Source organism: Zea mays, chromosome 1, assembly GCF_902167145.1.
Source record: "Zea mays cultivar B73 chromosome 1, Zm-B73-REFERENCE-NAM-5.0, whole genome shotgun sequence".
In the NCBI taxonomy this organism is placed as follows: Eukaryota; Viridiplantae; Streptophyta; class Magnoliopsida; order Poales; family Poaceae; genus Zea; species Zea mays.
Window position 1 is genome coordinate 304,244,590 of NC_050096.1, and position 11,643 is coordinate 304,256,232.

At 45.8% G+C, this 11,643-nt stretch overlaps 2 protein-coding genes across 9 annotated transcripts; one reads left to right on the plus strand and one right to left on the minus strand.

The window, feature by feature from the left end:
- Positions 1–1,734: 1,734 nt before the first annotated feature.
- On the plus strand, positions 1,735–5,977 carry LOC103644317 (protein FAR1-RELATED SEQUENCE 6). Of its 8 annotated transcripts, none has more exons than XM_008667521.3 (7): positions 1,735–1,967; positions 2,072–4,268; positions 4,377–4,487; positions 4,579–4,686; positions 4,787–4,855; positions 4,961–5,034; positions 5,504–5,977. In XM_008667521.3, the coding sequence occupies exons 2-6, from the start codon at positions 2,082–2,084 to the stop codon at positions 4,994–4,996; spliced, it is 2,511 nt and encodes an 836-aa protein (XP_008665743.1). In that variant the 5' UTR covers positions 1,735–1,967; positions 2,072–2,081; the 3' UTR covers positions 4,997–5,034; positions 5,504–5,977. The 8 variants fall into 8 exon arrangements, 6 of the variants coding, with proteins under 6 accessions (XP_008665743.1, XP_008665742.1, XP_008665740.1 ...); XR_002266600.2 differs by having other exon boundaries at positions 1,739–1,967; positions 2,072–4,289; positions 4,579–4,651; XR_004855671.1 differs by having other exon boundaries at positions 1,739–1,967; positions 4,579–4,651.
- Positions 5,978–6,795: 818 nt separating this feature from the next.
- On the minus strand, positions 6,796–10,596 carry LOC100280315 (Poly(ADP-ribose) glycohydrolase 1). Its single transcript, NM_001153241.2, has 9 exons — positions 9,881–10,596; positions 9,587–9,791; positions 9,218–9,322; positions 8,548–8,666; positions 8,280–8,423; positions 8,106–8,175; positions 7,699–7,836; positions 7,234–7,296; positions 6,796–7,048 (listed from the first exon to the last, which is right to left on the minus strand). Exons 1-9 carry the CDS (start codon positions 10,426–10,428, stop codon positions 6,884–6,886), a joined length of 1,557 nt encoding a protein of 518 aa, NP_001146713.1. The 5' UTR covers positions 10,429–10,596; the 3' UTR covers positions 6,796–6,883.
- Between the last annotated feature and the right edge of the window lie 1,047 nt (positions 10,597–11,643).

The following is an 11,643-nucleotide window of genomic DNA, read 5'->3' on the forward strand; positions in this document are numbered from 1 at the left end:
CGTCCCATCCCATCTCTTTCATCTTTTCCTTTTTTTATCTAGGTGCCCGTTCGAATCGTGCGCCATCTCGAAGCCTCCGGTGGCCTCAGCCTCTATGTTGTATGGCTCAAGCGACCCTGACTCTACATCTCAGACCGAACGACGTAAAATAATACAAGCTACGTGGACAGACTACCCGTGCGTCTTTGCGTTGTGGTTCTAATCGTGCGCCATCTCGAAGCCTCCGGTGGCCTCAGCCTCTATGGTGTATGGCTCAAGCGACCCTAGCTCTACATCTCAGATCGAACGACGTAAAATAATACAGGCTACGTGGATAGATTGCCTTTGCGTCTTTGCGCCGGTGGCCTCAGCCTCTATGGTGTATGGCTCAAGCGACCCTGGCTCTACATCTCAGATCGAACGGCGTAAAATAATACAGGCTACGTGGACAGACTGCCCTTGCGTCTTTGCGCCGTGGTTTAATATATAGAATAGAATATGTTGTCGTCTTCATGACAGCCGCAATGGTACCAAGTCAACTTTCTATAAGAAGTCCATGTCAGTTTCTATTCTATGTGGCAAGAAATTAAATGAAGAGAAAGAGTGTTGTCTATAAACCTAGAGTGAGTCTATACGAGCAAGTATAATAAGAGGTTGTAAGCAGACTAAATGTTGATATGGATGAAAGAGAAGAGGAGAGAGAGGAGAAGCGGGTTGTAAACTTACAGTCGGCTTGGACACAAGAACCAAGAAATGTTGTGAGAGAGCAAGTGAACCATATATTAATTGTGAAGAGCTAAACCACTATATGGATGGGTTGAAAGGTAGACTGTAAGGATCCTTATAGCCAGCAGCCGGCTACATTATTAAACTTGCTCTACGCAGAAACTGAGGTGGTACAGAGCGTGTATGTAAGTATTAAAAACAGTTATAGATTTCTATATAGATACATTGTTGCAAAGATTCACTATAGTACAATATTGTAGATAACATGGATGTTGATAAAGAGTATATCATTGCGTCCGCACTCATTCTATCTTCTATTTTGAGCACTCATTCTATTTTCTATTTTAAACTTTTCTCTGTTAGAGCATCTCCAACAAGAAGTCTTATATTTGAGTCCTCAACATTAAAATAGAATATGATTTAAAGTGTTTAGGTCCACAAAAATGTTTGCAGCTCCAATAATTGAGCCCTATATCATATTGTTAGGAAATAAATCATGTTAATTAGGAAATAAAATGTTAGGAATAGTGTACAAAATAAGGATAGGACTCCAGTATATGGAGTACTATATTTAGGACCCGAGAGACCGAGCCCTATAATCGTTTGATGAATTTTTGTAAAATAGGGCCCATGTTAAAGTATGTTTATGGTGTTAGAGCCCTATATTTTAAAATAGGACCTCGTTTAGGGCGCTTGTTGGAGATGTCTTAGGCCATGTTTGGTTTCTTTAGTCTAGGGACTAAAGTTTAGTTAGGGGACTAAAGTTTAGTCCCTAATATGTTTGGTTCTAGAGGCTAAAAATAGTAAGAATATACTAAATGACTCATAAAAAGACTAAAATGACCTTTAATATTCTTCTGCTATTAGTATAATTGAACTAAATGAGGGGTAAATGTGAAATTAATATGGTTTAGTCCTTTTTAGCACATATGTAAAAGACTAAAGACTAAATCATTTTAGTCTATATTTTAGTTCTAATATTTAGCAAAAATGGAATTAAATGGGACTAAAAACTAGAGACTAATCTTTAGTCCCTCTAACCAAACAATCCTTTAGATAGGAGTAGACCCCAAGCCCCAAACAGCTAGCTCTTCCCCACTTCGCCTGCGGCGGCGCTCCCTCCCGCCGGTTTGCTCGCTGGGCCCTGGCGCGTTCGTCTCAACGAAGCACTCGCACCGCCGGCCACCCCGAAGCAATCGCCACTGCTATCTCGGTGTCCTCTCCCTCCACCCGGACTCGGATTGACTTCCTATCTCTCGTCGGTAAGCAACCCTAGCCCATTTGAATCACTGGTGATGACTGTATCCTATCGTCCCCAAGAGTTTGTTCGCGTGATTCCGCCTCTGATTGGGTCGTGGATCAGCAGGGGGCCAAGCATGATGGAGGTGGGTTTGAACCCGGGGGAGGAGCTGGACTTCGGGGACAACCAGGAGGACGACGACGACGCGGGGGACATCTCACCCGCCAGCAAGGAGCTGGCCGCCATGGTGGCGGCGGCGGCGGCGGCGGAGACAGTCGAGCTTGACGACGGCGGCGCCGGTGTCGAGGCGGCCGCCTCCGCTGCCGCCGCCGCGTCGTCGTCGTCAGCGGCGGCGCGGTACGGGGACGACCGCACGCCGCGGGACGGGATGGTGTTCAAGTCCTACGAGGAGGTGCTCAACTTCTACAAGCGCTATGCCCTGCGCACGGGCTTCGGCGTCTGCGTCAAGAAGTCCTCCTTCACCAAGGCCGGCCTCTGCCGCCGCCTCGTCCTCGTCTGCAACAAGTGGGGCAACGGCAAGGAGGACGCCTGCTACCAGGCCAGGCCCACGGCCAAGACCAACTGCCAGGCCACCGTCGTCGCCAGACTCCTGGGGGACGACTTGCTGCACCTCACGGATGTGAACCTGGAGCACAACCACGCGCTCAACCCATCCGCCGCACGCTTCCTCAGGTGCTACAAGACGCTGCCTAGCGGGTTGAGCAAAGATCTCGTGGTGAGGGCTGCCAGAGGGGAATGCTCGGTGGCGGGTGACATCGATGTCCCGATATTTGATGAATGGGGGCGGCTTAAGACCGGGCAAGCTGATGTCCTGGCCATCAACGCTTTCTTCACCCAGATGCAGGCAAAGCTTCCAAACTCCTTCTATGTCATGGACTTCTATGTGGAGGGCCATCTGAGGAGTGTTCTCTGGGCTGATTCCAGATCCAGGGCAGCGTATCAGTATTTCAGCGACGCTGTTTGGATTGATACGGCATGCTTAAGGAACAAGTATCATGTCCCGCTTGTTTCGTTTCTGGGTGTCAATCATCATGGTCAGCTTGTATTGCTAGGCTGTGGATTGCTGTCAGATGAGAGCACAGAGAGCTTCTTGTGGCTGTTCAAGTCATGGTTAACTTGTATGAAGGGACAGCCTCCAAATGCCATAGTTACCGATGAATGTGTGGCGATAAAAGCCGCAGTTCGAGAAGTGTTTCCGAAGACACGCCATAGAATAAGTGATTGGCATGTAGTGAGAAGTATTTCAGAAAAAATAGGTGACTTGCCAGAATATGAAGCGATGAGAACCAATTTGGTTACTGTAATATATGATTCTTTAAACGACAATGAGTTTGAGGCAAGGTGGAAGAACTGGATTGATAGATTTAGCCTTCAGGATAATGAATGGATCACCTTTCTGTATGAGAATCGGCACTTGTGGGCCCCTGCCTTCCTTAGGGACACTTTCTCAGCTGGGCTCTGTACTGTTAGCCAGCGTGAAAGTCCAAGTACATTTTTTGAGGATGCAGTCAGTTCAGAGACCACATTGGTGACGTTCCTTGCCAGCTACATGACACTTTTGGATAACAAATACAAAATGGAGCAACAAGATGATTTTGATTCATTAAATAGCAGCAGGCTCCTGATATCAAAGTACCAAATGGAAGAACAGCTATCCAGATTGTACACCTTGAATATGTTTATGAAGTTCCAGGATGAGCTAAAGGCAACCATGCATTGTCAAGTTCAGCTGGATGGGTCAGCATCTTCTTTTATAGTTATTGATTTGACTGAAGCAGGGAGTGAAATGCTGAATAAAAAGTACGAGGTTGTTCACTGCATGGCGACAAACAGGATGGAGTGTAACTGTGGCCTATTTCAGTTTCATGGTATCGTTTGTCGGCATGCATTATCTGTGCTTAAATGGCAGCAAGTATACGACATCCCCCCTTGCTATGTACTTAACAGGTGGCGGGCTGACTTCAAGCAGTTGCACTACCTAGATAATCCATCAAAGGATTTAGCAACAAGTAATCATGTCGAGCGTTATGATTATATTTCTTTGCAGTTTCTTCGTCTCGTCGAGATTGGGATGGTATCCGACGAGAAGTATAGGCATGCAGTAAGGCTTCTTAAAGACATGAAAGAGACTCTTCTTGATGATAATCTGTGCCGTGATTTGGAGCAGAAGCTTACACCAGCTGAGCGTGCAATTGTGAATGGTGACAACCATACACAACCTGGTTCATCTGAGGGCGGTGCTGCAAAAAAGCGGCGAGGCCGTCCTCCTAAAAAGAATAAAGAGATAAACATGGATTCCATGGTAAACCCGTATGGAAATAAGGTGTTTCCTTAATTGTATTGTATTACGTGCACTCTTTCCATCATTTTGTTGCTGGTGCTAACAGGGTTTTATTTTGTCGTTTGGCAGGACCCTTTACTAGTATCCTCGGATGTAACTCAGAAGGACACTTTTCATTCTGCTTCAACTACCTCAAACCTTGGCACTCATGTCCGGACGCATGGCATTGTTGATCTCATGGTAATTTTTTTCGTCATAATTGGTTGCCAATCATTTATAAATAAAATGGGATTCTTGATAGCATATTTGCTTTTAATTGTGCGTCTTGCAGGAAGAAGTCAATCCAAGCGAGCTGTCATTTGATAGCCGTTACGGGGTGCAATCTGGCCACTCGCACCATTTTGGTAATAACCAACTAAATACAGGAAACACACTGCGGGTTTGTTCTTTGTGCATTTCCATTTCCATTTTTTTTTTCTTGAACAAAAAGAATGTGCAACAAAGGAAAAGACTTAAAGTAGTTTCTCCAAATTGGGCAGTTTGGCCAATCTACATCAGCAGCAGAGCAGTCTAGGGTTCAGTGGGTGTTTCATAATGGCATGTATCAGGTGAATGAACTCTGCAGTTTCCTTAGTATGTTTTAGAGCTGACTGAGGCAAGTCACTGAACTTTAGTGATTAGCATATATATACTGACACATTGCATAAATGTAGGATGACCAAGTGACTTACGGCAGACGGACATCATAACAATTGGACTTGTTAGGCTCCAGGGTTTGCCGTTTCAGGTTTCTTTCTCTTGAGATTTTATTCCCGTGTGTGCCATGATGAGGTGATAGATAGATCATGTCTTTCTTGCAAGTTAATATACTAGCCATTGCTTCTACAGATAGAGGAGTGACTGAAACTTTGTTGAGAAAATATAGCATTTTACATAAGAACCCTGTGGAACAGGAAGTCAGGAAGGCCATGAAAATCTGCTTAATAAGAGCTCCATCGGCATACAGTATTTGTTATGGAAGCTTTATGTGTTTAGGCCTTGTTCGTTTAGGAGGTGGATCGAGGGGAATTAGAGGAATTGAATAGGAAGGGATTTGATCCCCCTCAATCCCCTCCGATCCCCATACAACCGAACATGGCCTGAGTAGAAAGTTTTCGTCTAAGCGGCATTCAGTGATGAGCTATATTTCCAAATTTTCATCTGTCCATTTTCTGACGATTTTATTTCATGCCACATGTCCTGCATGGAATGTGCAGGAAATCGGGTCAGGGGTCCTCGGTTTTTGGACTTTGGAGCACCGATGACTTAAGTGATCCTCCATTGTGCTTCGAACGTTGAGCCTTGGGAGATGCATGCTGGAACTGGCTGCTGGTGATGGTGGCGGCGGCGGCATCTGAAGGCAGGATACACTGTAGAAACAGAAGTTTGCCACTAAGCCAGCCGAACGCTTCCATAAGCCATCAATGTTAGCCAACTAACTGACATGTGTATATACACACACATCATCTCAGAAAGAAGCCGTCATTCCGTGGGAAGTGCTGCGTAAACTCCTGATAATAGGCGTGGTCAGCGTCGGACAAGAAATTGAGAGCTTCATTTTCTTTCTTTCACGTGGGAAAGATACAATTTTGTTGCCTCCTGACGATCAGCTAAAAGGGGGAGGAAATATCCATGCTCTTCATCTGGGAAAGATGCAAAAACCATCCAGCTTTATCATCTTTGCTCCTTCAGTACCGTGCCTGGAATCCTGCTTTACCAATTTTTAGCACCCAAAAAAAGAAAAACAAAAAAAAACTATCTGTGGCGCCCCTTGACACAAACTATTTTCCCGGTTCTAAACTATTAAGAGATGTAGTAATGCAAACCATGAAAAATCCACGGAGGCCAGAAATCTTGCGGACAAATTCTGTGGGTCTGTTTGTCGGCTCAGCCATGAGGCGCAACTTTAATGACTGACACCCGAGTACCAAATGCTCTTCTCTCCATGTACGACAGGAGTGGAGTCGAGGCTGGTCTTGTTAGTGTGGGAATGGGAATGCACTAATTAACATGTATTCCAAGCTAGTGTCGGCTTGCATTTGATGCCATGGTTCGCACAGTGCATGCCAAACTAAAAATTGTTAACCATGGGTCTTCATGAATCATGATGGAATGACGAAGGGGAGGCTGGGTTTCCCAGTATTGCTGCCATGCCATGCCATGCATTAATATTTAATTAGGCACGCAAGAGCACACACGGACAGGAGACGAGGACCGTGCTAGTGCATGAGTGCGATACGATGAATCGACAGGCACACAGACACGCCGGGCCAGGCCTGCACCTGCACTGCGGTGATGGCAGTGCCGGCGCCGGCCAGGTCCTCGATGTCTCAAACCCGGCAGTGGTTGGCGTGCGTCAGCTCATCGGCGGGGTGCAGTGGGGCCTGGCCCCGCCGTCGCCAGCTCCGGCACACCCCCGCCCGGCACTTCGTCGCTAGAGGTTTCTTGAGCTGGGAGCCGCCGGAGAAGCCCAACCTCATCTTCGACTACACGCACGTGCGTGGCAACTGATACATACGCTTTTATCTTTATTTCATTTTTTTTGTCAGCAATAACTTCGTTCATGCACACACTCCTCACAAAAACCGGGTCTATTGCTATTCGGACATGTAATGCACTTGATTCTTGGGCCTGTCGCTGGGAAGCAACCAGGCCAAAAAACCCTTGTGCGTTTCTCCTCCCAGCCTCTGAGATGAGTACTCCATGAGCATATGCCACAACTCGCCGACCGTCCAGCCATGAAGTCGTATCCACTGGATCACCTGTCACACCAACGACGATACAAGGTCAAGGGAACATACATATGTAACAAAGAAACCTAGCAGAACGGCATTGTGATCAAGAATTTGACTAGCACGCCAAATTTGGTTGTGCATCCTCATACATAGGGCGAGAACACTTCCAGAATCATGTAGCGCAAGCAAAGCCTGTGCAAGGGATACAGTACCTCCTCTAATCTTTGCAGAGACACGTCCTCAAAAGTGTAGTAATTAACAAAAGGGCGAAGAGCCTGCACGATTTAGAGCGTACAAATTTCAGTTCCCAAAAGAAAACGAGGCGCACAGATTTATTTGGTCCCCATGCGACAACCAGCCACTTGCATCTAGATGGAAACAAATGTAGACAGACGTTATATTTCACTAGTTACTTGTCCATATATTGCTACAGTTTATATATATCATATAAGTTGACCTTGCTTAAACAAGATATTTATTCAAACACGATTGTTTTTTTTTCAAATTATTAGTATATATGTTTACAATATCTCTCCTTCATATAACACAAACATACATGAGTTATAGCTCATTTTTTAAAAAAAATTCTGCGCGGGAGGGGAAATTTATTCGCTCGCTCTGAGGAGGTGACACACAACGAAACTCCTGCTTTATATTAGTAAAGGTTTCTCCTCTACCTGTGATGCAGCAATCCACTGAATCATGCTCTTGATTTCAGGGTTTCCACCAAAAGCACCACAACCCCAGTTTCCTGTTGAAACTCCTACGTACTCACTGGAATTGATGCTTGAAAAGTCATCCTTGTTGTGCAAATCCTGAACAGTGTTTCCAAAAAAAATTGAAAACAAAATCAGTACATATATGTGTATGTCATACTTCTGATGCTATGCATATAGATAGATCCCAGCTTAATGTTCGGGCATTTCTTCAGATTATATATCCATGCACCAGAGTGCCATTTTTCGTCGTCATTTAGTTGCATCATTGGCAGAACAAAAGAAATGAAACTAACTACAGGCTGCAATGTTGACTAAGGCCATATTGGCTATTGGATGAAACTCAATGGAGTGATTAGTTAAACAACCTGGAAAAGCTTCGCATAGAGATGGTGTTTCGATTGATCGAAAAATCCACAAAATGCCTTGTTCACTTCCCTGAACAGAAGATAATTATAAATAGTAAAACCACAAATAGTATTTGCTTATAAAGGATGTCATCAGTGACGAATGTGACTTCAAAAAAAGTAACTTGACTTTACCTTAGGAGACAGCCAGATTCGTAGTGTAACCTAGCTGGACAGTCCAAAGCATCGATAGCCACAATCCTAGTTCTCCGTCTGCCCATCGAATCAAAGGGTTTGGTATCTAAATAGTCACCGACAAAGCGAAAGGAGGAACCATAACTGCAAGGAGACACAGGTACAAGATTCATAGTAAACTGTAAGGAAAATCATACATGGATCATATCAGTTACTTCTTGAATCTATGGACTAAATTAAGCAAAGGGTGGGTAGGGTTTTCACTAACCCCATATACTGTGAGAACCGTTCTGCACCAAAGATTTCTATAGCCTCGTTATCTTCCATACAAGACAAGAATAGCATACCCACAATCAATTCGGGGTTTATCATGAAGCGGATCTCTTCCTGTACCATATAAGGAAAAAAAATGGAGTGGTTACACAAAACAACAAGAGAATTGTAACATATATAATCTACCCCTCCATCCCATAAAATAAGGCATATAATGTTTTAGCACGGTCTTTAAACGGAACTTTGACCATTTATTTCTTTTAAAACATGCCATCAATAAATACAAGATGAGCATTATATTAAAGTACTCTTGAATACAAATCCAAATATATAACATGCATACACTAAAAATATATGTTTTGGCTGAATTATTAGTCAAAAGTTTTAAAATGTTGCCTTTTGAAAAAACATGCGCGCCTTATTTTGTGGGATGGAGGGAGTATTTGAGTAGTCATTTCAATCCACAGCAGAACGCAAAGGACCTTTTTAAGCACAAATAGGAAATGGTTGACAAATTGAAATTCATACTGTGCAGATGCACAAATTCATCTGAAAACTGCTGAGAAATGAACAGCATCACATGATCATGCAAACCATAACCAAAGTAGTTGCTACGAAATTGAAGAATGAGTGAAATAAAAATCTGCCGATCAAAAGAAAGGTACCTGCACACAACCCCAGGAAAGGGCACCTCCCCCCAAATATTTATTTGCAAAGTCAACTTGAAGGGCTTCTTGTTCTTCATCTTCTATGAAACCTGATGAAAATACCTACTAATGAAAAGGAACAGATGATCAGGAAAAAAAATTATAATAAACTTGAAGACAATTTTATAACCATTAGAACACAGACAGATCCCCCCTAGACGCATTTCCCCCTTTTATGATCAGAGACCTCTTCCATGTTACTAGTGTATACTTGAGCATTTTTCCATTTCTAGTTTGGTGGCAATAGCAACACCAGGAAGTAAACCATTTATCAAGTTGCGCCTCAGCTCCAAAATCTAGATAATTCAGTATACAGTGGTCTCTTACCGTGAATTGGCAGAGTGGTGCACTAGATGCCACCCACGCATGGATGTCAGGATAGGGAACGCCATCAGAGAACGCTCGGCGGGGAAGAACTTTGCGTTCAAACGAAACTAAACCAGTAGGCATAGAATCAGTCACCCTCTCGAAATAGTGAACAAGGCACCTCACTTTCTGCTCCTGGCTTTGCCTCGCATTGTGAATCAGCGGCCTGCGATCAGTGAACAAAACATGGGTAATCCAATCTTAGTTCTTTTCTCACTCATAAGCGAAATTACACAAAATGCAAAGAGGACATACGCGAACAGGCCATCGAAATTGATGGTGGGAAGGCACGCCTGGGCCCTACCGGCCGTGGGGAAGAGGCAGAAGAGCGCGCAGGTGAGCAGCGCGGCGACGAGCTCCTGGCTGAGGAGCACGACGCCCGCGTCCTGCGACGCCATGACGCGGAGCCCGGAGGCGCCGTGGCCAGCCTTGGCGTAGTGGTCCTCGAGCAGGGTGGGGAGGCGGAGGAGGAGGCGTGCGAGGTTGGGGACGACCTCGGAGAACCAGCCCCGCGCCTGGGCGCGTGAAAGGAGGTCGTCGAAGAAGAGCGCCAGGCCGTCGGCAGCGCGCGGGGGCAGCGCGGGCAGGGCGAGCGCGAGGCGGAGGTCGGTGAGCGCGTCGGCGAGAACGTCCCCCGAGGCGACGCGGCTGACGTCGGGGCCGAGCGCGAGCGCCCGGAGCGACTCCTGCGCCGCCGGCGGCCAGAAGAGTGCGCCGCCGCGGAGGACGACGGGGAGGAAGGGAAGCGCCGAGCGCAGGTCGCCGCGCGCCTCCAGGGCAGAGGCCGCCGCCGGCTCCTCCATTGCGGCGGGGGCGGAGGAGCGAGTGGGTCTGGGTCCGGCTCGGTCAGCTCGGCCGCGAGCCCATGCGGTTTGGGCTTCGGGCCGCCACCCCCACCCGAGCGGAGTCCACACGGTTACCGCGTCAGGCTGACGACAGCTTGGCGGAAATGGCGGGGTGGGAGGACAAGGTTGACGTCGGCAACACCGACGGTGCGCGGCGACGAGATCCACTAGGATTCGAGTCGGGCCTGTTCGCTTCTTTCGGAACGACGGGCCGGAATAATTCTTTCACTAATTTATATAGTTTTTATAAGTTGGAATAGTTTTAAATGTATTTCAAAATAACCGAACAGACTCTTAAGTTATTTCCAACCATTCCTCCTCCTAAATCCCCATATTAGTACTTTCTATTCATATTTAAATACCTCCCCGTCAACTATTCTTCCCCTATTTCTCCTTCTCTCCAACTATTTCCCTTATTCAGCTCCCCTTTACTCTTTAGCTGGGCTATTTGACTTTTATACCTTAGTTTTTGGAGTTTTAAAAAAATACTATCATATTTGTAGTACCATAATACATATTGTTATCTGCTAATTACACTCAAAGAAGGTTAATTTTACACTAAATACAATCAATTAGTGGAGAGGAGGAGCTTCCACGGGGGAAATCCGGCTTCACCCTTGCATGCAGGGCCCCGAGGGGGAGCCATTGGGCGGCGTCGGGGCGTCCCTGGCCACCCTCGAGCAGGCAGGGAGAGGGGGCCAGGAAACCGTTGGAGGCAGCCTGAGAGTTAAGACATTTGATAATTTTAGCGACGAGTGAGATGCACCAGCGGTTCACAAACTAGACACGTTTAAGCTCCGAATTCAGAAAACCACAAAACATGTACTCAAACTTTATCTGGCCATGTAAAATCGTCCAAAACTTTATCTGTCCATACAAAACCGTCCAGACCAAGACCATGGATAGCACAAACCTCCTGCCACAAACTTGATCTTTTCTTTCCCACCAAGCATGGATAGCACAGTCTCCAGCGAGCCAAACATGACCATTGGTGAGCTGGCCTAACCTCAAGTGGGCTCTCTATGCTTTAAACTTTCCACATTACCGAAAAGTACTGCAAGATAGGAAAAACAGTAACAACGTAGACAAATAGCAATATAGGGTTCGAAATAATGTTCAATGGTTTAAAAGTTCATGATATGGAAATGACTAGTAAATTCCTAAAGGAATGAG

Coding starts and splice junctions, on each gene's coding strand:
- LOC103644317 (XM_008667520.3), top strand. CDS start 2,082: ATGATGGAGGTGGGTTTGAACCCGGGGGAGGAGCTGGACTTCGGGGAC. Junction 4,290..4,376: donor TAAACCCGTATGGAAATAAG/GTGTTTCCTTAA, acceptor GTCGTTTGGCAG/GACCCTTTACTAGTATCCTC. Junction 4,856..4,960: donor TTCATAATGGCATGTATCAG/GTGAATGAACTC, acceptor GCATAAATGTAG/GATGACCAAGTGACTTACGG.
- LOC100280315 (NM_001153241.2), bottom strand. CDS start 10,428: ATGGAGGAGCCGGCGGCGGCCTCTGCCCTGGAGGCGCGCGGCGACCTG. Junction 7,837..8,105: donor TCTATGCGAAGCTTTTCCAG/GTTGTTTAACTA, acceptor AACACTGTTCAG/GATTTGCACAACAAGGATGA. Junction 7,049..7,233: donor CTCTGCAAAGATTAGAGGAG/GTACTGTATCCC, acceptor TTGGTGTGACAG/GTGATCCAGTGGATACGACT.